The 23,420-nt window shown below is 44.9% G+C and overlaps 1 protein-coding gene across 4 annotated transcripts; it reads left to right on the top strand.

Moving 5' to 3' along the window:
* The first annotated feature begins 1,358 nt into the window (after positions 1–1,358).
* zyx (zyxin) lies at positions 1,359–23,075 on the top strand. Of its 4 annotated transcripts, none has more exons than XM_045700353.2 (10): positions 1,359–1,654; positions 12,893–13,179; positions 13,921–14,177; positions 14,983–15,075; positions 16,196–16,756; positions 16,838–16,979; positions 17,751–17,920; positions 18,082–18,260; positions 18,364–18,484; positions 20,427–23,075. In XM_045700353.2, exons 2-10 carry the CDS (start codon positions 12,909–12,911, stop codon positions 20,535–20,537), a joined length of 1,905 nt encoding a protein of 634 aa, XP_045556309.2. In that variant the 5' UTR covers positions 1,359–1,654; positions 12,893–12,908; the 3' UTR covers positions 20,538–23,075. The 4 variants fall into 4 exon arrangements, with proteins under 4 accessions (XP_045556309.2, XP_082817029.1, XP_082817031.1 ...); XM_082960903.1 differs by lacking the exon at positions 1,359–1,654 and adding an exon at positions 1,743–2,228; XM_082960905.1 differs by lacking the exon at positions 1,359–1,654 and adding an exon at positions 10,656–10,759.
* The last annotated feature ends 345 nt before the right edge of the window (positions 23,076–23,420 follow it).

Genomic DNA, 23,420 nt, shown 5'->3' on the forward strand with positions numbered 1-23,420 from the left:
TATTTTCCTAATGGAAGTGGGGAGGGCCTGGAAAGTTTCCATAAGGGACAATAGGCAATCCCATGACCACACACCAAGGATCCCCATGACCACACCCTCTGGTTCATGGATTAGCCCTAAGAGTGGTGGGTTACACAACACAACACTTTACAACACAACAGAACACTACAATGTATAACACAACAGCATACATTATCATCCCGCCACATACTACTATATAAAATAACACAAGTTAAAGTGTTGCTTGTTGACTTGTCACACTGGATTCTTGGAAGGTTAGCCCTGTTGTGGGCTAAAAGAGAATAAAACGACCTAGTCCTAGTGTGTGACAGACAGCAAAGAGCACATTGGTGATAACAGAACAATGAACTAATAAGGTGTACAACGCCTCTCTGTACCAGCTGTAAAACACACCTGAGAGCACGATAACTATGACGCTGGAGGGCGAGGTCAAAAGGTGTGTGTGTGTGTGTGTTGGTTCTTCTTGTGGGGATCTAAAATCCCCCACAAGGACAGTAAAACAAGGAAAAGTCTTAAAAAGCTATTTTAAGCTTAGGAGTTAGGTTTAGGGTTTGGGTAAGGGGTTAGTGGTTAGGTTTAGGAGTTAGGTTTGGGTAAGGGGTTAGTGGTTAGGGTTAGGAGTTAGGTTTGGGGAAGGGGTTAGTGGTTAGGTTTAGGTGTTTGGGTTATAGGTTAAGGTTTATGGTTAGGGAAAATAGGATTTTGAATGGAAATTAATTTTAGGTCCCCACGAGGATAGAAAACATAACGTGTGTGTGTGTGTGTGTGTGTGTGTGATAGGGAAGCTGTGTCAGAGATAGCAGATGTGCAGGATGGGAGGAGTCATCCTCTGTGGTTGTGATATTACTGTAGGTTAGGGTTTGGCTCACATCCTCATGTCAGTAGGAACCGTTAGGGTCAATGAGGTACCATGTCCTTTTTTTGGTTTTTTTCTTCACTCAATCAAACTGAGCAATGTATTACTTTATATTTCATTACACTCCTGTATGTTCAGTGCCATGGAAATAATGGTTATACCTGAACCAAACTGCATGGAAATGCCTTTTACACCTGGACAGGAACAGGGCTTACAGCGAGTGCAACAGCACTATGTGATGTGGCCTTTCTCTTTCCCTTGTGTCCCCCAAACATTTTAGTGTCTGTACCTAATCAAGCCTCTACCTCCATTATCTCTCCCCTCCCTCCCTCCCTCCCTCCCTCTCTCCCTCTCTCTCGTTCCCTCTCTCTCTGACCTTACAAGGAAAGGCAGGCCGCGTTGATGTCATAGAATGAAGAATGTTGCAGGAATCCAGAGAGTGAGACAGGGAGAAACAGAGAGGAAAGACGGGCTACTGCCTTACAGCAGTTTATGAACATACACAATGAGAAAGAGAGAGAGGTGGTGTTTACATAGTAATATACACATCCTGAGAGAAAGTCCAATGAGAAAGAACTTGTTTGGAAGGATGGTGTCATTCCTTTTCCATGGAGAGGGGGAGGGTCTAACAGCTGTAGGGGAACTGAGAGAGAGGGGTAGAGGAAAGTTAACAAGCACACTTTCTGTGTCGGTTTGGATCTACAGCTAGGGAAAAGGAGAAGGAAGAGAGATACTGTAGGGGAGGGTAATAGTTTGCTCTCCCAACTGCACACATAGGTAAGAACAGATTTTACACTGATTATGAGTTATTAAATATTTTGTAGCCTTATCATTTCGGTCTAAGCAATGCTATAATCAGATTATGTGATTATATAGTTTTGGTGCATTGCAGAGTTTCAACAGTTAAGAAGATGTATGAAAGAACAATAGCAAAGTGCCTGGTACGATTATTACTCATCTACGAGTGCGGGTGTTCCGCTTTTTAGTCCACTGAGCAGTCCTTGTGCAAGGGGCGTATTTACACTTTTACAGTTTTTGATAGATTCCCGCTCGCTCACGACAAAGAAAAATTCGGAAGCTGTAACCGGAAGTACAGTTTAGGAGGAAAAGTTAGCTGGCTGATTAGCCAGACAGAAATCTCACATTCCTTTGAAAATAGATAAGGAAAGGGTGATGGCAACATCCATTTAGGGTACAGATAGACCTGCCGTTGAAGAATAAATAGAAAGGGGCCGGTTGAGGACGATAAACGTGTCATCGAAGTAGAGAGAGGCAAGGAAGTAACGTTAGCCCTCTACAACCTCTGGCTAGCTACCAACTGTAGGGAGGCTGCTAGCCAGCAAAAATATAGGTGAGTGCACAAACTAACTAGCCAGCATGTCTAGATAGATTGCGCTTTTATATGCAGCTATTATATACATTTGCCGTTTTGAAGTTATTTCAACACTGGGTTGTATGCAGGTGAATGCTAGACCAGGGCTATCAATACGGATTGACACACACTGCAATCCTATTGAATCAGGGTTAGATAGACTTTACCTACCTATGACTACATGGATGATTCATTTATGACCGTCGGATATTTTGTACATTGTGTGCTCAGTTGTTCTTAGCTGTCTTGCGCTTAGCAGACATCTACCTACCATAGCTAATCAGAGGCATGCTGAAAGGTGGGTGGGGCGCTAATGCAATACGGTGGATTATGGTGTCCAGCATGGTTATCCATCAAGTTCTTACCAGCTGTTGTTTCATCCAAAATGGGATTCCATTGTTTGACAAGATGGTTGTTCTCACGCAAACCCACTGACTAAAATGTAAAGAGCGAATATAGATCTAAAACGTTGAGTGCTGTGGTAGTTTTCCAGCCCCATAGGACAAGTGCAATTACAGGGAAAATCAGCTCCAACTTTTTTTTTTACCCCAATTTCGTGGTACATTTACATTTTAGTCATTTAGCAGACGCTCTTATCCAGAGCGACCTACAGTAGTGAATGCATACATTTCATATGTTTTTCTCCGTACTGGTCCCCCGTGGGAATCGAACCCACAACCTTGTGGAACGTTCCAACAGGAATCTGTTCCAAAAACTTTGTCAAGTACAAGGTTGCCAACAAATAACTCATACAAAGTAGCATGATCAATTAACCTAGCTGCCGAATAGGCATCAACTCACCACGTAGCTTATTCTTTATGTTTGTCCATAGAGTGAGGACAGACATTTTTCAGAATAAACGTGGTGAGTGAAACTTAATGAAATGGCCCACTCCCTACCCGGTATCTTATTCTGCCGCTATACAACTTTGTATGTGTTGTTTGTTGGCAACCTTGTTATTTACAAAGTTTTTGGAACAGATTCCTGTTGGAACGTTCCACAAATTATACCCACCCATAACTTGGCTATATACATGTGCAGGGTACAAGGTAATTGAGGTAGATATGTACATATAACTAGGAATAAATTGACGAGGCAACAGGATAGATAATAAACAGTAGCAGCAGCGTATGTGATGAGTCAAAAAAGGTAGTGCAAGGGTCAGATAGTCCGGGTAGCTATTTGGTTAACTATTTAACAGTCTTCTGGCTTGAGGATAGAAGCTGTTCAGGGTCCTGTTGGTTTCAGATTTGGTGCATCGGTACTGCTTGCCGTACGGTAGTAGAGAGAACAATCTGACTTGGAGGCTGGAGTCTTTGACAGTTTTTTGGGCCTTCCACTTATTTTTTTCCTAGTTGCACAGAGCTCCTAAATTAAAACATGTTGCATATGTGACCAAATCAGTCGCACTTTAGAGCCCTGAGTGGAATGATGGCACAAACCGACTGGTACCCAGGCTATCCTCATAATACTTAATGCGTAACATGTCCCCAAATCTCGCTTCACTTGTCATTAAACTTGCTTGTTCAGAGTAAAGCAGGCTAGGTCTTACTACGTCTGTGTGCGTGACTGTTGTGGTGGGAGTCTGGGGATTCCATTCACAAGCGTGCCACAGCCATTTGACCTCTATAAGATCACTGTAAGATACAATTGTCATACGTCACCCATTCACTCAGTCAGTATAGCCTAACCTAGTATTACTGCCACGCTGTGAGGGAGATCCAAATCCCCTCTGAAAGGCTAGTGACCTGTAAGATCAGACTCAATTAGGAGCTTTGTCAGTGCATGAGTAACTCTCCCAGACAGTCGCAGACAGACAGGCTTCCCAGCTAGAGCTGGGCGTGTCTGTGCTGAAACTCAGGGACAACGATGGAGCTTTAGCAACTGTAGGGTAGTCACTAGATGGTCATGCTAGAGAGGACAACACTGGCGTCAGAGCTGATGAGCAAGTAAGGAAGTATTTTGTTGTTGATTTAGGGCTAGGGTTATGGTAACCTTAGGTGTTAGGGTTAGGTGTTAGGGTTAGGGTTATGGTAACCTTAGGGGATAGGTGTTAGGGTTATGGTAACCTTAGGGGATAGGGTTAGGGGTTAGGGTTATGGTAACCTTAGGGGATAGGGTTAGGTATTAGGGTTATGGTAACCTTAGGGGATAGGATTAGGTATTAGGGTTATGGTAACCTTAGTGGATAGGGTTAGGTGTTAGCGTTATGGTAACCTTAGGGGATAGGGTTAGGTGTTAGGGTTAGGGTTATGGTAACCTTAGGGGATAGGGTTAGGGGTTAGGGTTATGGTAACCTTAGGGGATAGGGTTAGGTGTTAGGGTTATGGTAACCTTAGGGGATAGGGTTAGGGTTATGGTAACCTTAGGGGATAGGGTTAGGGCTAGGTTTATGGTAATGTTAGGTGTTAGGGTTAGGGCTAGGTTTATGGTAACCTTAGGGGTTAGGTGTTAGGGTTAGGGTTATGGTAACCTTAGGGGATAGGGTTAGGTGTTAGGGTTAGGGCTAGGTTTATGGTAACCTTAGGGGTTAGGTGTTAGGGTTAGGGCTAGGTTTATGGTAACCTTAGGGGTTAGGTGTTAGGGTTAGGTTTATGGTAACCTTAGGGGTTAGGTGTTAGGGTTAGGGCTAGGTTTATGGTAACCTTAGGGGTTAGGTGTTAGGGTTAGGGCTAGGTTTATGGTAACCTTAGGGGTTAGGTGTTAGGGTTAGGGCTAGGTTTATGGTAACCTTTGGGGTTAGGTGTTAGGGTCCAAGATAGTGGGGGGGATTGATACAGTTACATATCGGGATATTCTTTTTGACGATGTATCGTTTTGACAATATCGCAATTTTATCAAATAATAATTTTTCCTTCATAGCTTGTACTCAATCTTTTTAAATAAGGAGCCAATTTGTTTTCAGCACTTTTATTTCCATGACAGATCAAAACTTGTTTTCTCATGGCTCTCTCTTGTCCTCCTGCAGCAGACGTATGGTGAGCAGTATGTTTGGAACATTGAGTCGCAATAAAATCACAGTATCGCATCGCGATACATATAGAATCGTGAGAATCGCAATACATATAGTATCGTCACCTAATTATTGTGATAATATCGTGAGGTCCCTGGTAATTCCCAGCCCTAGAGCCTTTCAGAATCAAGTGCTTCTGCCTGTTTTATACTCCGCATCTGGATTCCAAAGCGATCGCCCCCAAGCAGCTTGTTGGCTTGTCATTAGTGTTCTTACTGGTCTGGCACAGTCTCTATTGTTGTTTCTCTCAGGTGAACAGCCAGTGATAAAACAACAGTGTACCGTAAGTGTTTAGTGTTATAGTCCCATTCATCCGCATCCAACACAGAACAATGCTTCAATCGATGTCTGGGCCTTGATACCATCTCAAATATCATCTCCTCTACCAAATGAATTGTCTTCTAATCCTCCTTTGTAGACCGACGACCAACCGACCGTGTGGAAATCATAACGTACTCGATAAGCTATGAGCTATTATTTACAGTAGACGGTTTGCACGAGTTTAGCGCTCTCTCCGCACACATGATGTCGCCTCACAGCCAAGCTGTAAAACTAGTTAAGATGATGAAATACAGAGCGTGGTGATGTCATCCAACTGAAATGATAGGAGGGAGCTTTGGGGGGGGGGGTGTTGAGGTAGAGAGTGATTTAGGGAGTGAAAGAGGGAGCAGATTGGAGACAGAGGGAAAGGAAAAAGCAGACCATGGTGTTGATGATGTCATTCAACTGAAGTGCCAAACGTTCTCACCATGGGTCTCATCTCTGGATCCAATTTCACAATGGTTTACTTTAGTTAGGCTTAGGGGACTGTCCGGGAGGAGCCTGCAGCTGACCTCACCATATAAAACCATTAGCCAGGTCTACAGCCACATGGAATCTGTGGGGAATGGTTTTTGTGAATGCCTTTACAGTTGGTTGAGTAGTGAATGAAATAATACATCATAAAAAATAACTTGACTTATGTAGGATGATGTTTATAGCGGTATTTGTTTTTTTAATTCCTCAAATAGGGTGGTCTATTTCCAGGGGCACGATGAGGAGCGTTTGCTCCTAGCATGTCTCAGTCCCGTGACTGTCTCATGCATTATCCCCAGAGCTTTCTACAGTAGGCTATCTAATATAATGAGACACTTTTAAATGAGAGCACTAGAACCAATACGCCTAGTTCTCTGCCTCCACTTAGTGTAGAGCGCTGGCTCTCTAGAAAGATAGAAAGCCTTTAGATCAAAGCCTAGTAATATTTCCCTCACAACTGAACAGTCTGCTGGTATCCAATGCACTGACCCTCATTAGCTGAGGTTTCAACAGGGTTCTATTAGCCAAGGAGAGCAGGTTTCTGTCTGACGGAGGATATTACAGGGGAGGTCTGCTCTACTTGATGCAGAGAAGAGCCAACGCTTTGTCAGTGGAGCGTTGGACTCTTACTAGGTTGGACTTTTACAGGCAGTTTCCAAGACCACTTTGTGTGGTCTTGGAAATATAAGACAGCTAGCTAGCCTACAGGCTATAGCAAGCTGGGCTAGGGCGGGCAGCCAGATTGGTTGATGTCCCCTTTGGTCATTTGCCTTTTTAATATTTCATCCTGCTCTTCTCTGCATTATTTAACAGTAAGTCCATTTTGAAAATAGAAAAGTTTTAGCAGTTTGAGGCTTTTTGTTGCTCACTTTGAAGGGGCTTGTGAGTGCAAATATCATATCTTCTCTCTTTGGCTTCCTGTCAGCATTTTAACTGTTAAAGTACGAAGTTATGAGTGAATTGTAGAAAACGCTGTGTTTTACAGAGGATCCTAGCAAACAAAGTTAGCTTACTTATGCTGTTTTTTTCTTCATACTGTGTTGAGGCCTGAGTCAGCATATCAGGAATACTTTCACCCACGGTTAATGTCTTTATCTTGTCAGAACTTGTGTCCAGGCCCCCAAGTCACAGCTACATGCAATGTGGAAACCTCAATTTCAAACTGAAAAACTATTTAAGAAATGTGTGTTAAGGTAACTGTCAAGTGAAAATTTCACTTTTTAACGTTTATATTCTGTTAACTCGTCCTGTACTCGTATTTGCGACCAAAGCGTAAACCTACCTCCAACTTGTATCTCACAGACCCTTTAAAAAAAGGTGCCTGTTATTTACTCCTAGAACATGGTGTCATGTTGGCTGATTGGTTGAGCTTGAGTCATCAGTCTACTTGCCTTAATATTTTGAATGGCCAGTATTCACCATCCAACACAGAAAAGCTGCTTTTTAACATACTTAATACAAATGAAATAACTATTTCACTCATATTATAGGTAATATTTCCTAGAAATCTGGTAACACTGGGAAGGAAGTTACGTTAAGTTTCTTATGAAACTGACATGGTGTAATATTATAGTCAAGCCTGAGTGGTAAATGACTCCTCGCCTAAAGGCTGATTCAGATCATGGAGGAAAGAAACAGTCACCCGCATCACATCGCAGCATGTACTAGGCTAGTTCTGGGCCACTGCTTTTCCTTCCAATACAAACAAGGCCTGAGGAAACCCATGTATATTATCACTATGGCAATGGTTCTTAAATATGTTGTTGCTCTAACAAAAGCATTTCACATTATGGACAAAACCATGTTTCTAGACATAACCCATTAGGCTTACACTGCGTGCATAATTATTAGGCAAGTGAGTATTCTGATCTTATCATTGTTTCTATTCACATTTTCGAACTCCAAACCATATAAAGTTGAATGCTTATTGGATTTAATCATTTTCAGGTGATATGTATTTGTGTAATGAGGGAGGGTGTGGCGAAAGTGAATAACACCTTATATCAAGGTGTGCATAATTATTAGGCAGCCTCATTACCTCAGGTAAAATGGGCCAAAAAAGAAATTTAACTGACACTGAAAAGCCAAAAATGTAAAATGCCTCTCAGACGGATGCGACACTCTTTAAATAGCTGAACTATTGAGGCGTGACCACTGGACAATCAAACGTTTTGTTGCGAATAGTCAACTGGGGCGCAAAAACGCATGGTGAAGAAAAGGCGCAAATTAACTGCAAAAGACTTGAGAAGAATTAAATGTCAAACTACCAGGAACCCATTATCCTCCAGTGCCACCTTATTCCAGACCTAGAACCTACCTGGAGTGTTCAAAAGTACAAGGTGTCAAGTGCTCAGAGACATGGCCAAAGTCAACAAGACTGAAACAAGACCACCACTGAATAAGATTCACAAGTTGAAGCGTCAAGATTGGGCAAAGAAATACCTGAAGACAGATTTTTCAAGGGTTTTATGGACAGATGAAATGAAAGTGACTCTTGATGGACCAACTGGATGGGCCCGTGGCTGGATCAGTAATGGACACAGGGCACCACTTTGAGTCAGGTGCCAGCAAGGTGAAGGAGGGGTACTGGTATGGGCTGCTATCATTGAGGATGAGGTAGTTGGACCTTTTCGGGTTGAAGATGGACTGAAACTCAACTCCCAAACCTACTGCCAGTTTCTGGAAGATTCTTTCGTCAAACAGTGGTACAGGAAGAAGTCCTCAGCATTCTAGAAGGCTATGATCTTTATGCAGGACAATGCTCCATCACATGCATCCAAGTACTCCACTGCTTGGCTAGCGAAGGGCCTCAAAGATGCCTGAATAACGACCTGGCCCCCTTCCTCACCTGACTTAAATCCTATTGAGAACTTGTGGGCCCTTCTCAAACGTGAGATTTACAGTGTGGGAAGACAATATCTCTTTGAACAGCATTTGGGAGGCTGTGGTTGCTGCTTCAGCGAAAATTTATCGTGAACAGATCAAGAAACTGACAGACTCCATGGATGGAAGGCTCATGGCAGTTCTTGAAAATAAGGGTGGCTATATTGGTCACTGAATATTTTTGAAAGGCCAAAAATGTTATATAATTGTCATTTTGTGTTACTTATCTGTTACACTTACTCTAAAAATTGAGAATCAACAAGTGAGTTGAGAGAGATTATTTTTGTAATTTAGTTGCCTAATAATTTTGTACACTAATAGTTGCCTAAATTCAGCACACTTATATATTTCCCTGAGAAAGACAAAAGTCACTTTTCCTTTGTGAAACATTCAGGTTTGAGGTTCAGTAACATTTTGGATTGACTGAGAGCATTGTGTTGGTTCAACAGTAAATGAATCCAGAGGAATACTATTTGCCTAATAATTGTGCACGCAGTGTAATTATTTTCCACATTTTGTTACATTACAGCCTGATTCTAAAATTGATTAAATTGTTTTTTTCCCATCAATCTACAGACAATACCCCATAATGACGAAGCTAAAATAGAGTTTTAGAAATGTTTGCTAATTTATTCAAAATAAAATCTGAAATATCACATTTACATAAGTATTCAGATCCTTTAGTCAGTACTTTGTTGAAGCACCTTTATCAGCAATTACAGCCTTGGGTCTTGGGTATGATGCTACAAGCTTGGCACACCTGTATTTGGGGAGTTTCTCCCATTCTTCTTTGCAGATCCTCTCAAACTCTGTCAGGTTGGATGGGGAGCGTCACCGCACAGCTATTTTCAGGCCTCTCCAGAGATGTTCGATCGGGTTCAAGTCCGGGCTCTGGCTGGGCCACTCAAGAACATTTAGAAACTTGTCCTGAAGCCACTCATGCGTTGTCTTGGCTGTGTGCTTAGGGTCATTGTCCTGTTGGAAGTTGAACCTTCGCCCCAGTCTGAGGTCCTGAGCACTCTGGAGCAGGTTTTCATCAAGGATCTCTCTGTACTTTACTCTGTTCATCTTGCCCTCAATCCTGACTAGTCTCCCAGTTCCTGCCTCTGAAATACAGCATGATGCTGCCACCACCATGCTTAACCATAGGGATGGTGCCAGGTTTCCTCCAGACGTGACACTTGGCATTCATGCCAAAGACTTCAATCTTGGTTTTATCAGATGAGAGAATCATGTTTCTCATGGTCTGAGAGTCCTTCAGGTGCCTTTTGGCAAACTCCAACAGGGCTGTCATGTGCCTTTTACTGAGGAGTGGCTTCAATCTGGCCACTCTACCATAAAGACCTGATTGGTGGAGTGCTGCAGAGATGGTTGTCCTTCTGATGGTTCTCCCTCCCTGATCAAGGCCCTTCTCCCCCGATTGCTCAGTTTGGCTGGGCGGCCAGCTCTAGGAAGAGTGTTGGTGGTTCCAAACTTCTTCCATTTAAGGATGATGGAGGCCACTGTGTTCTTGGGGACTTTCAGTGCTGCAGAAATGTTTTGGTACCCTTCCCCTGATCTGTGCCTCGACTCAATCCTGTCTCGGAGCTCTATGGACAATTCCTTCGACCTTATGGCTTGGTTTTTGCTCTGACATGCACTGTCAACTGTGGGCCCTTATATAGACAGGTGTGTGCCTTTCCAAAACATGTCCAATCAATTGAATTTACCACAGGTGGACGCCAATCAAGTTGTAGAAACATCTTAAGGATGATCACTGGAAACAGGATGCACCTGAGCTTAATTTGGAGTCTCATAGCAAACGGTGTGAAAGCTTAAGGTATGTGTTTTTTTTTTAAATATATATATTTGCAAAAAACCTTTTCCTTTTGTAATTATGGGGTATTGTGTGTGGAATGATGAGGGGGGAAATTGTTTAATACATTTTAGAATAAGGCTGTAACTTAACAAAGTGTGGAAAAGGGGAATTAGTCCGAATGTACTGTATACTCTGTAGGGCACTATAACAGCCTAGTGTTAGGCAGGTACTGAGAAAGAAACCAAGAGAGGTACTGAGAAAGAGGGCCACGTCTGTTTAACCAGGGGTCACCTACAGGGCCACGTCTCTGTTTAACCAGGGGTCACCTACAGGGCCACGTCTCTGTTTAACCAGGGGTCACCTGCAGGGCCACGTCTCTGTTTAACCAGGGGTCACCTGCAGGGCCACGTCTCTGTTTAACCAGGGGTCACCTGCAGGGCCACGTCTCTGTTTAACCAGGGGTCACCTGCAGGGCCACGTCTCTGTTTAACCAGGGGTCACCTGCAGGGCCACGTCTCTGTTTAACCAGGGGTCACCTGCAGGGCCACGTCTCTGTTTAACCAGGGGTCACCTGCAGGGCCACGTCTCTGTTTAACCAGGGGTCACCTGCAGGGCCACGTCTCTGTTTAACCAGGGGTCACCTGCAGGGCCACGTCTCTGTTTAACCAGGGGTCACCTGCAGGGCCACGTCTCTGTTTAACCAGGGGTCACCTGCAGGGCCACGTCTCTGTTTAACCAGGGGTCACCTGCAGGGCCACGTCTCTGTTTAACCAGGGGTCACCTGCAGGGCCACGTCTCTGTTTAACCAGGGGTCACCTGCAGGGCCACGTCTCTGTTTAACCAGGGGTCACCTGCAGGGCCACGTCTCTGTTTAAACAGGGGTCACCTGCAGGGCCACGTCTCTGTTTAACCAGGGGTCACCTGCAGGGCCACGTCTCTGTTTAACCAGGGGTCACCTGCAGGGCCACGTCTCTGTTTAAACAGGGGTCACCTGCAGGGCCACGTCTCTGTTTAAACAGGGGTCACCTGCAGGGCCACGTCTCTGTTTAACCAGGGGTCACCTGCAGGGCCACGTCTCTGTTTAAACAGGGGTCACCTGCAGGGCCACGTCTCTGTTTAAACAGGGGTCACCTGCAGGGCCACGTCTCTGTTTAAACAGGGGTCACCTGCAGGGCCACGTCTCTGTTTAAACAGGGGTCACCTGCAGGGCCACGTCTCTGTTTAAACAGGGGTCACCTACAGGGCCACGTCTCTGTTTAACCAGGGGTCACCTACAGGGCCACGTCTCTGTTTAACCAGGGGTCACCTACAGGGCCAGGTCTCTGTTTAACCAGGGGTCTGAGATAGAGCCGCTGTGGTAACATCAACATTTTTAACCACAAACACGTGAGGTAAATATTTGAGCTAACCCGTTGAATGACCCTCTCCTTGACGTAGCTCACATGAACATGTTATGATGGTTTTACCCGTCTCAGGTCTGACCCGGTCATCCCTATAGTAAACCATGCTGTAGTTCTCAACTGTTTTTATTACAATGAATGGTTTCATACTGAGAGTTGACCTTGAAGCAGCTATAAGTGCTGCTATGGTTACGGTATGCCTCTCTCTATACTGAGCCTAAGGAGTGGCTAGTGTGTATTTACAATCTAGGGCGAGGTACTGTGTAAAGCAGCCAAGATCTTTCAGAGGTGTGTGTGTGTGTGTGTGTGTGTGTGTGTGTGTGTGTGTGTGTGTGTGTGTGTGTGTGTGTGTGTGTGTGTGTGTGTGTGTCTGTGGACGCATGCTTTGGAGGTTCTCTCCTGTAGTTAGGCTGCAGGTTTGTTAGATCCTTTGTTGATGTGTCCCCACTAATTCTCCAAAGAAAAATATTCCCCTACTGTTTCAAAAGCTCTGTGTGCTCACCTCAGATAAGCTAATGCTCTATGGTTCATTTATATATCAAAGGTTTATTTTAGCTGTTATCCTTTTTACAGCTGGCCTCCAGGTTTGCTAGACCTCCTCTGTAACACAGCCATCTCTTTAACAGTTGGCAGCCTCCCTACAGCTCGTTTGAGTTTATGTTGATTTGGAATGGATTGTGTTTGTCCTCTTCTAAATTGTTGTAATAAACCAATATTGTCATTAACAACAGCTGTTCTCCTCTTCCCTCCTCAGACAGTAAAAAGACAACATGGCTGACTCCAGCGGCAGTAAGCCCTTCATGGTGACTTCCTCCATCAACCTCAAAGTCACCACCCCCTCCTTCTACAACCAGCCAAAGAAGTTTGCCTCGGTCAACCCGCCACGCCCCAAAAGCCAGTCCGACCCGTCGCCTCCCCCGGGCTCAACTCCTCCCCCAGGTCCTTCTCCTCCCCCCAATCTGGTCTCAACACGCGGTGTCGGCACAGCTGTCATTGGTCGAGTTGGAGTGATGCCCCCACCCCCACCATCGCTCTGCGAAGGTGATTGGCCGTTTTTGTTTGTCATTTTGTAAACATTTATCCCATGCATCTAGTTGTCTGGTTCAGTGTGACCCCTAACATCTTCACTTGACCTCTTTCCCTTCACAGTGCAGATGTGAAGTAACTGGATAGGTGTACGAAAAATATGGTGGTAAAGGTTAGGGGAAGTGGCTAGGGGTTGTTTTAGGACCGAAATTATCTCGCAACAGAAGCATCAAGCATGTTTGTTTCTGCTAAAACTAGGATGTTGGGTCCCAGAGTTTGACCTGGTGTTAGCAACCCAACAGATTGGTAGACTGCTACATGGCCCTTATCCTGTTAATGAAACTCACCCTTCCTGTTTCTCACACACACTAATCACTGCATTTAAAGGGATACTGCGAGATTCTGGCAATTAAGCTGTTTTTCTACTTAGCCCTTGAAGTCTATTTTCTTGACAGTATCATTTTACTGTCTCTGTGTGTAGAAACTGTATTGTCATGTAGTTCCCATGAATGTCTGGGTGGGTACAGTGAATAGATGACAGGTTGTGAATGAATGTCTGGGTGGGTACAGTGAATAGATGACAGGTTGTGAATGAATATCTGGGTGGGTGCAGTGAATAGATGACAGGTTGTGAATGAATATCTGGGTGGGTACAGTGAATAGATGACAGGTTTTGAATGAATTATAGAACGTTTAGAAACCATTGGATTGCTGTGCCTTTTGATTTAACCAATCACCCCTCCCCGTTTCTATTAGACTTCCCGCCCCCTCCTCCTCCGTTGGACGATGAGCTGCCAGCCCCTCCCCCCAACTGTGCAACCACACCCCCAGCCTCTGATGCCCCTCCCCCTGCCTTCCCTCCCCCTCCCGCGGTGGATGACCTGCCCCTCCCCCCCGCCCCGCCTGAGGAGAATCCCTGTCTCCCCCGTTCCCCGTCTCCCCCACCTCCACCACCCCCTCCCCCTCTCCCAGTCTCTGGTCCCAGCAGTGTCCCCAGTGGGGAGAACTCTCAGGTGAGTCTGGAATGCGTTCTGTATTATCATAAGAATGGAATGTTTTCTGTATTATAAACTGGGTGGTTCGAGCCCTGAATGCTGATTGGCTAACAGCTGTGGTATATGAGACCGTATACCACGGGTTTGACAAAACATGTATTTTTACTGCTCTAATTACGTTGGTAACCAGTTTATAATAGCAATAAGGCACCTTGGGGGTTTGTGATATATGGCCAATATACCACGGCTAAGGTCTGTCCAGGCATTCCGCGTTGCGTCGTGCCCAAGAACAGCCCTTAGCGTTGGTATATTGGCAATATACCACACCCCCTCGTGCCTTATTGCTTAAATATAGAACTTTCCATAAGGTCCCAAAGCACTTGTCATTGTATTGGTGTAGTTGTGTTGGATGACGGCCAGAACTCTCATCCACACATCTACTACCATGGTGGATGTCCCCAGTAAGCTGATGTGTTGGATGACGGCCAGAACTCTCATCCACACATCTACTACCATGGTGGATGTCCCCAGTAAGCTGATGTGTTGGATGACGGCCAGAACTCTCATCCACACATCTACTACCATGGTGGATGTCCCCAGTAAGCTGATGTGGAAGTCTATTGCCTAACGTGATGTGAGTGCTTAAGTTCTGATCCATGCAAATCAGTTACATTCTGTCCTATCAGTACACTTCTGTGCACATTCCCCATTGACACAAGTGTATCATTTAGGTGGCAGTTGGAGTTTGCTACATATTTCAAGTCAAGATTCAAACCATCATCCTCTCTCTCTCTCCCTCCCCCCTTCTTTCTCACTCCCACAGCATCTGGCAAAGCAGACTAGTTTTGACAAACAGCTGGACTCTCTGACTGACCTGCTGTCTGAGATGGAGACCAGAGGACCCTTCAACCCCAAGGTACAGAGAAGGACAAGGGGGAGGAGGGAAAGTATTTCATATACTGTAGAGCGTCGTGTACTGTAGAGCGTCGTGTACTGTAGAGCGTCGTGTACTGTAGAGCGTCGTATACTGTAGAGCTTCATAGAAGCACACAACGTCAGTAAACCAACAGGGAAACTGACTGTAACAAAAGACTGCAGTCGACACAGCATGATACACAGAGAGAGAGTAGGAAAGACTTGGGACTGAGAAGATGGAGGGAAATAAAGATGAGATGTGGAGGGGAATAAATGGAGGAGTAGGGAGGGGGGGGGGGGGGAGACCAGAGGAAAAAAGAGAGGAGATGTTGACTCATAGAAGTTTGAATAAAGGGGCCTCCAAGGTAGCGAGTGAGCAGGTCAGGAGAAACCGTTTGGCCAGATGCCAGGCTGTTTTGTGTCTGTTCAGGTTGATGGCTCTGAGATGAGTAAGCTGTTAGTAACTGCACACAGACAGACAATGAGAGAGTGATGTACAAAAACAGAGGAAGTGAGTGATGCAGAGAAACTCACACTGAATGATGTATATAAAGAAAGATAGAGATGCAAACAGAAAGAGAGGCCAAGGACCGTGTGTGTGTGGGGCCAAGCCAGCGGGGAAACAGCCATAAATGGAGAGTGTTTTATCCTCCTGGGAGGAACTGGATCAGAACAGAGAAATGTTGGCACAAGCTCTTGATAAAAATGTCAGAGACAGATTACTACTGATGAGCTCAAGTTCCCCTGTATGACTCAGAGCCTGTGCTTTGTGGAAGTTGAACATTTGATACGATAGAAAATCACTACCTGCAACCTTTTAAAATGTTTGAATTCTGTACTTGAATGATACTATTAGCCGTTTTCACCGTTCCTACAACCACAGCGGGATTGTTAAGTAGGGTGGATTGTTTAGAATGTTTCAAATAGTACTGTATAGAACATTGTATTTTCAACTGGAAAACTTCCAAAATAGCTGGAGGGGCTCGGTTCCTAATGTTTTTAGTCTAAAAGTAGGTTTGAGGCCATACAACAGCTTGTTGTTGTGTGTTGTCTCATAGTTCTCTTCAATTCTTCAGTACATATAGCCTGTAATGTTTTCTTGTCTGATCTTGTCTCACCAGTTGCCCAGTCAGTACTCAGCTCCTCCTCCTCCTGCCCCCAAGCCTGCAGGTCCTCCCCCCACTGCTCCCAAGCCCAACCTCTCCTTCCTCCCCCCTCCAGAGATGGGAGACAAGCCCCCTCCCGCTCCCTGGGCCGAGGAGCTCAAACTCCGAACGACACACCGACAAGCCAATAACGCTACATCCGCCCCAGCTCCTGCCCCACAGCCATTTGCTAAGGCCCCAGTCGTGGCTCCTAAGGCTTTTGGGGGCATGAAAACGGGGACGTCCGTGCCCCCTGTGGGGCTGAAGAACCAGAACCACGCCCCGGCTCCATTTGGTGTTGCTCCTAAACCTTCCCCTGCAGCCAGCTCCTTCCCTCCTCCTCCTGCCGCTCCTCCCGCCCCTCCAGCCAACAAAGTGGCTCCCCCAGCCTTCAATCACTCAAAGCCGTCTTCCATTGACTCTCAGATGACTGTGAGCCCGCCCCCTCCTGCTCCCGTGCCCCCACCTCAGCCCAAAGCGATGACATCACCACCTTCTTCTTACAGCCAGCCAATGAAATCCCCCCCTTCATCAAAGGTATGTTAGGAGACCCTTTGGGGTGTGTGTGTGTGTGTTTAGTACTCCCCCTGTTAAATGTGTGTGTTTTCTGTCCCCCAGCCCTCGCCCCCTGGGCCTGTCTCTGTCCCAGGTGGAGGTGTTCCTCTCTCCATGAGGGAGGTGGAGGAGCTGGAGAGAATGACCAATGCATTCATCAAAGACATGGACACACACGCTCCCGTCATCACCTCAGCACCTACAGGTACACACACACCCTCCGTTCATCACCTCAGCACCTACAGGTACACACACACCCTCCGTTCATCACCTCAGCACCTACAGGTTCACACACACCCTTCGTTCATCACCTCAGCACCTACAGGTTCACACACACCCTCCGTTCATCACCTCAGCACCTACAGGTACACACACACCCTCCGTTCATCACCTCAGCACCTACAGGTACACACACACCCTCCGTTCATCACCTCAGCACCTACAGGTACACACACACCCTCCGTTCATCACCTCAGCACCTACAGGTACACACACACCCTCCGTTCAGCACCTACACTAGTTCATTGTTTCATACTGCCTGACAACACTATCTCAGTATGCTATTGGTTCTGATTGACTGGACTGTGGTGCTGATTGACTGGGCTGTGGTGCTGATTGACTGGGCTGTAGTTCTAGTAGACTGGGCTGTAGTTCTAGTAGACTGGGCTGTAGTTCTATTAGACTGGGCTGTAGTTCTAGTAGACTGGGCTGTAGTTCTAGTAGACTGGGCTGGGGTGTTGATTGGCCTTTCATCAAAATGATTGATCAGTGTAATTAGGCAGTAAGGAGCCTTCTCCCTCCTCTCTCTCATTGGTGCTAGACCAGTGTGTCTGTGGTAATGACTTAATGACTGTGTGGAATAAGACTGACTGGGCTCTGCCTCTGTCAGCATCAACCAACTATTTCCCCTCTCTCCCTTTCTATCTCCCTCCCTCTCTCTCCACTCCCTCTCTCTCTCTCCTCATCTCTCTCTCAGAGGTATGTGGGAAGTGTGGTGAGGCTCTGTCTCGTTCCCAGCCTGCAGTGAGAGCTATGAACAAACTCTTCCACTCTGACTGTTTCTGCTGTATGAGCTGCCATCGCCCCCTGCAGGGCATGCAGTTCTACGACAAGGATGGGACGCCACAGTGTGAGGACTGCTACACTGTGAGTACACACACACACACACACACACACACACACACACACACACACACACACAGCAATTGCATGCACAAAAAGCTTACAGTAATTCATTCACTCTCACACACAAAGACATGTAACTTGTTTGCTCTCTCTCCCACCCTCCTGTCTGTGTGTCTCTACAGAGTTCTCTGGCGGTGTGTTCTCGGTGCGGGGAGCGTATTACAGACCGTGTGTTGAAGGCGGTGGGCCAGTGTTTCCATGCCCACTGTTTCCGCTGCTGCACCTGCGCCTGCAGCCTGGAGGGGGCGCCCTTCATCACCGATGACGACAACAACCCATACTGTGTCCCAGACTACCACAGGTACGGCCTCTCATCTCCTTGTCTTTCTCTCTGTCTCTCTCAGGTATTGTGTGTGTGTGTGTGTGGTACAGGGCTAATGTCCTCTCTGTCCCCCTGCCTGTAGGCGTTTCTCTCCCCTGTGTGTGAGCTGTAATGAGCCCATAGTTCCTGACGCTGGCAGTCAAGAGACCGTCAGAGTCGTGGCCCTCGACAAGAACTTCCACCTCAAGTGCTACCGCTGTGAGGTAAGGACAACAGACCTGCTACATCTAAAGTACTACCGCTGTGAGGTAAGGACAACAGACCTGCTACATCTAAAGTACTACCGCTGTGAGGTAAGGACAACAGACATGCTACATCTAAAGTACTACCGCTGTGAGGTAAGGACAACAGACATGCTACATCTAAAGTACTACCGCTGTGAGGTAAGGACAACAGACATGCTACATCTAAAGTGCTATAAACGCATACAGTGGCTTGCGAAAGTATTCACCCCCTTGGCATTTTTCCTATTTTGTTGCCTTACCTGGAATTAAAGTTGTATCATTTGATTCACACAACATGCCTACCACTTTGAAGATGCAAGAAATAAGACAGGAAAACTGAAATTGGGTGTGCATAACTATTCACCCCCCCAAAGTCAATACTTTGTAGAGCCACCTTTTGCAGCAATTACAGCTGCAAGTCTCTTGGGGTATGTCTCTATAAGCTTGGCACATCTAGCCACTGGGATTTTTTTCCCATTCTTCCAAGGCAAAACTGCTCCAGCTCCTTCAAGTTGGATGGGTTCCGCTGGTGTACAGCAATCTTTAAGTCATACCACATATTTCCAATTGGATTGAGCTCTGGGCTTTGACTAGACCGTTCCAAGACATTTAAATGTTTCCCCATGAACATCTTGTGTTGCTTTAGCAGTATGCTTAGGATCATTGTCCTGCTGGACGGTGAACCTCCGTCCCAGTCTCAAATCTCTGAAAGACTGAAACAGGTTTCCCTCAAGAATTTCCCTGTATTTAGTGCCATCCATCATTCCTTCAATTCTGACCAGTTTCCCAGTCCCTGCCGATGAAAAACATCCCCACAGCATGATGGCGTTCTCGGGGTGATGAGCGTTCTCGGGGTGATGAGCGTTCTCGGGGTGATGAGAGTTGTTGGGTTTGCTCCAGACATAGCGTTTATCTTGATGGCCAAAAAGCTCAATTTTAGTCTCATCTGACCAGAGTACCTTCTTCCATATATTTGGGGAGTCTCCCAAATGCTTTTTGGCAAACACTTTAAGCAATGGCTTTTTTCTGGCCACTCTTCTGTAAAGCCCAGCTCTGTGGAGTGTACGGCATAAAGTGGTCCTATGGACAGATACTCCCATCTCCGCTGTGGAGCTTTGCAGCTCCTTCAGGGTTATCTTTGGTCTCTTTGTTGCCTCTCTGTTTAATGCCCTCCTTGCCTGGTCCGTGAGTTTTGGTGGGCGGCCCTCACTTGGCAGGTTTGTTGTGGTGCCATATTCTTTCCATTTTTTTAATAATGGATTTAATGGTGCTCTGTGGGATGTTCAAAGTTTCTGATATTTTTTTTATAGCCCAAACCTGATCTGTATTTCTCCACAACTTTGTCCCTGACCTGTTTGGAGAGCTCCTTGGTCTTCATAGTGCTGCTTGCTTGGTGGTGCCCCTTGCTTACTGGTGTTGCAGACTCTGGGGCCTTTCAGAACAGGTGTGTGTGTGTGTGTGTGTATATCTATCGATCATGTGACTGATCATGTGACACTTGGATTGCACAAAGGTGGACTTTATTTAACTAATTATGTGACTTCTGAAGGTAATTGGTTGCACCAGATCTTATTTAGGGGCTTCATAGCGAAGGGGGTGAATGCATGCACATGCACCACTTTTCAGTTTTTTACTTTATAGTATTTTTTGAAACGAGTAATTTTTCTGGGGACTATTTTGTGTATGTCCATTACATGAAATCCAAATAAAAATCTATTTAAATTACAGGTTGTAATGCAACAAAATAGGAAAAAACGCCACGGGGGATGAATACTTTTGCAAGGCACTGTAAAGAAAGTGCCAGATGTATGAGGAGATGGTTAAATATCTTAACAGTTTGAATGGTGTCCCCGAGTGTTTTGGATGTAAATGTTTTCCAGTGACCTTCTGCACATCCTGAAGTCTCTCTTCCTGGTTGCAGGATTGTTCCCGTCCCCTCTCCATAGAGGCGGACGCAGACGGCTGCTACCCATTGGACGGCAGGATCCTGTGCATGAAGTGCCACACCCAGCGGGCCAAGGCTATGCAGTGATTGGTGGACACATCTGTTATTCAAGTCAAACTTTGAACCAAATCCAAGACACAGGATCCATTCAGCTTCCACCATTCTATCTTTGCAACAGGGCTTTACTGTGTGTGTGTGTGTGTGTGTGTGTGTGTGTGTGTGTGTGTGTGTGTGTGTGTGTGTGTGTGTGTGTGTGTGTGTGTGTGTGTGTGTGTGTGTGAGTTCATGAGTGAAAGCGAGTATGTTTGCATGCATATGTGTCATTATGTCTCTCTCCTCTTTCTGCTTATTCTCCCTCTCAGTCCAGAGGTAATGTACTGCACTGAGAAACTCCATTCGTCCTCCCCTTCTCCTCTTGTGTTAATACCAGTGTTATCAAGGCCATTTTTTGTTTACGCTAAAATTCCCAGCATGACTTGCACACGTATAGCTTAGTCATGGGCTGTGTCCCAACAGTCAAAGATGGTTTCCTCTCCTCTTCTCTCTCCACTGATAGGAAAACATGTTGAGAATGTTTCAGCCATACAACTTTGATTTGTCTTTCACTTTTTAGTGGTACGGAAGGAAAAGAGTGGAAGTATTTCTGAGTATTTGAGACATATTAACAGTAAGGTGAAGTTGCCCCTAAATGCTGATCTTGGGTCAGTTTTTCAATCCCCCCTTACTGATTATGGTTAGATCTTAGATCTGTGCCTACTGTCAACTTTTCCCAGGAGTTTAGTGTAACCCCCTGACCCCAGTGCATGAGGAGTTGAACAAAAGTTTAAGGTGGACTAATTCATGTTCCTCCTGCACCTCCCATAGGGCTGAGCTCTGGTGGGCTGGTGGCACCTGAAGCACTTTGGGAGTTGTAGTGCCTGCAAACATACAAGTTACTTAATCTGCCTTTAGCGAGTGCTTTCTAGAGAACTACATATCCCATCAGACATGATGTAGCAGAGCAGTGTGCTGTGGGAAATGTAGTTCCTTCAGGGCTAAAAACTGAGCGCAATTAAACAAACAAAAATATGTGAATGTCGCTCTCGTTTGTTTTTGTGTGCGTTTGTTGCTTTATAGGCATGCATAGCTACAGATCACTGTCAGTTACTCTCACCAGTTTATCAAACACAGAATGAGGGTACAATACGATCAAAATGACCATTTTATTTCTTTGTCAAAACAATAGAAGATTTAAGATCATGATTAGAGACACTACCAAGAACAAAGGTCAAAAGTTTGCCAAGCACAGATTCCATTCCTATGATCTCCTCATGTTAAATAATTAGAGTGCTGTAGTTTAAAGAGGACCACATGGCATAGAACAGACTCTACGCTCCAGGCAGAAGTTGCTCTTAACTGCTAGGATCAGATTACCCTGCCCCATCCCTAATCATAATTCAAAGGGGATGGAGGGAAAAAATCAGATCCTGCAACAGTAGTTAGGGGCAACTTCCAGGACCTACAGTACAGTATAATCCTATCATCCTCAATGAAGCGCTCTTGAACGCATACTTATCTAGTGTGCAGGTGAGTTAAGATATCTAATGAGTAACATAGGTATAGAGATATTACCTCTCATTCATTTAATTCACCTAAAGGTAAACATGGATTTTTGCACTATACACCTGCATTTACAAATGCTTAGTATTTTTGGGCATTTGCAGCTCTCCGAATAACATAATAGAACTGATTCTGAATCAGGGTTTTAAGTATTATAAACATGCAGCAGATCAAATGGCCAGTCTGTTTTCCAGTAGAGTATAGTAGGTCATTGACTGTAGCAGCAGCATGTAGATCAAACCAATACAGTTCAAGGTGTTGGTAACACGTTTCAAATCCAGCGGTCACTCAAATGCATCACACTTTTTAAATTCACTGCCTTTTGTTTTTGTGGAATTCACTTCAGTTTTTAATCATATTTTGTGTGTGCTTTACACAGTATATTGTTCCTCTTCCTTTCTCATAATACTCCAATGAATACCACTGTTTCCATTATTCCGCTTAGTGTTCATTTATGTCTTGATATCAGTTATATTTACTCTGCTTGTAATCTTACCATACTGTATTTCATTGATAAGTACTTTTATTTTCTGTGATTTTTCTGTGAAACTTGGTGAGTTGCCATTTCCACCCTAGTATTCCTATCCTGTTCAGACTGGTTTGGCACCGAACACCCATCCTTCCACATTCCTCAGTCTGGCATAGCAACATAACCCTAATGACCAAACTAACATCCTAAACCATATGGCCAAATACGACTCAATATGCATGTTATCTGGGTCGTCGGTATCATCTTTAGTATTCTCAGTTGTTTTTTATTTGCACAAATGATTCCACCTTTGTGACCATGCCTTTGTCATCACTGTCAGACCATTGGTGTGTGATGATGCCTTCAAAAACACCACTTTGCTCATTTATTTAATGATGATTGCCTTGTTCTTTTCATATAGTTTTTATAAATTCCTCTTATGTTTGTGAATGTGTGTATGTTTACGGTTCCAAACATGCCAACATTAATTACCAGTACATGCCATTCTTTTTCTTCTTTAATTTTACTGTACTCAAAATAAAACTGCTAATTGCCTATGTCCTGTGTGGTTTTATTGTGCCTGTTTGGCATTTACAATAACTAAAGGTCTTTATCCCTGGAAGTTATTGTTCAGTATTGTCCTCATTCTCTCACATCAAATACAGTATTTCTCTCTCTCTCAAATCAAATGTTATTTGTCACATGCGCCGAATACAACAGGTGTAGACCTTACAGTGAAATGCTTATTTACAAGCCCTTAACCAAGAATGCAGTTAAGAAAATACCTGCAAAAAATGTAAACAAATTTTAAGAAAAAAGTAAGATAACAAATAATTAAGAGCAGCAGTAAATAACAATAGGGGGCTATATACAGGGGGTACCGGTATAGAGTCAATGTGTCA

This window comes from Salmo salar, chromosome 02 (assembly GCF_965601325.2).
Source record: "Salmo salar chromosome 02, fSalSal1, whole genome shotgun sequence".
NCBI lineage: Eukaryota > Metazoa > Chordata > Actinopteri > Salmoniformes > Salmonidae > Salmo > Salmo salar.

Bases quoted from the DNA above. Each gene is read 5' to 3' on its own strand.
- zyx (XM_045700353.2), top strand. From the start codon at position 12,909: ATGGCTGACTCCAGCGGCAGTAAGCCCTTCATGGTGACTTCCTCCATC. The intron at 16,757-16,837 runs GTATGTTAGGAG...TCTGTCCCCCAG, and splicing joins AATCCCCCCCTTCATCAAAG to CCCTCGCCCCCTGGGCCTGT. The intron at 17,921-18,081 runs GTGAGTACACAC...GTGTCTCTACAG, and splicing joins AGTGTGAGGACTGCTACACT to AGTTCTCTGGCGGTGTGTTC.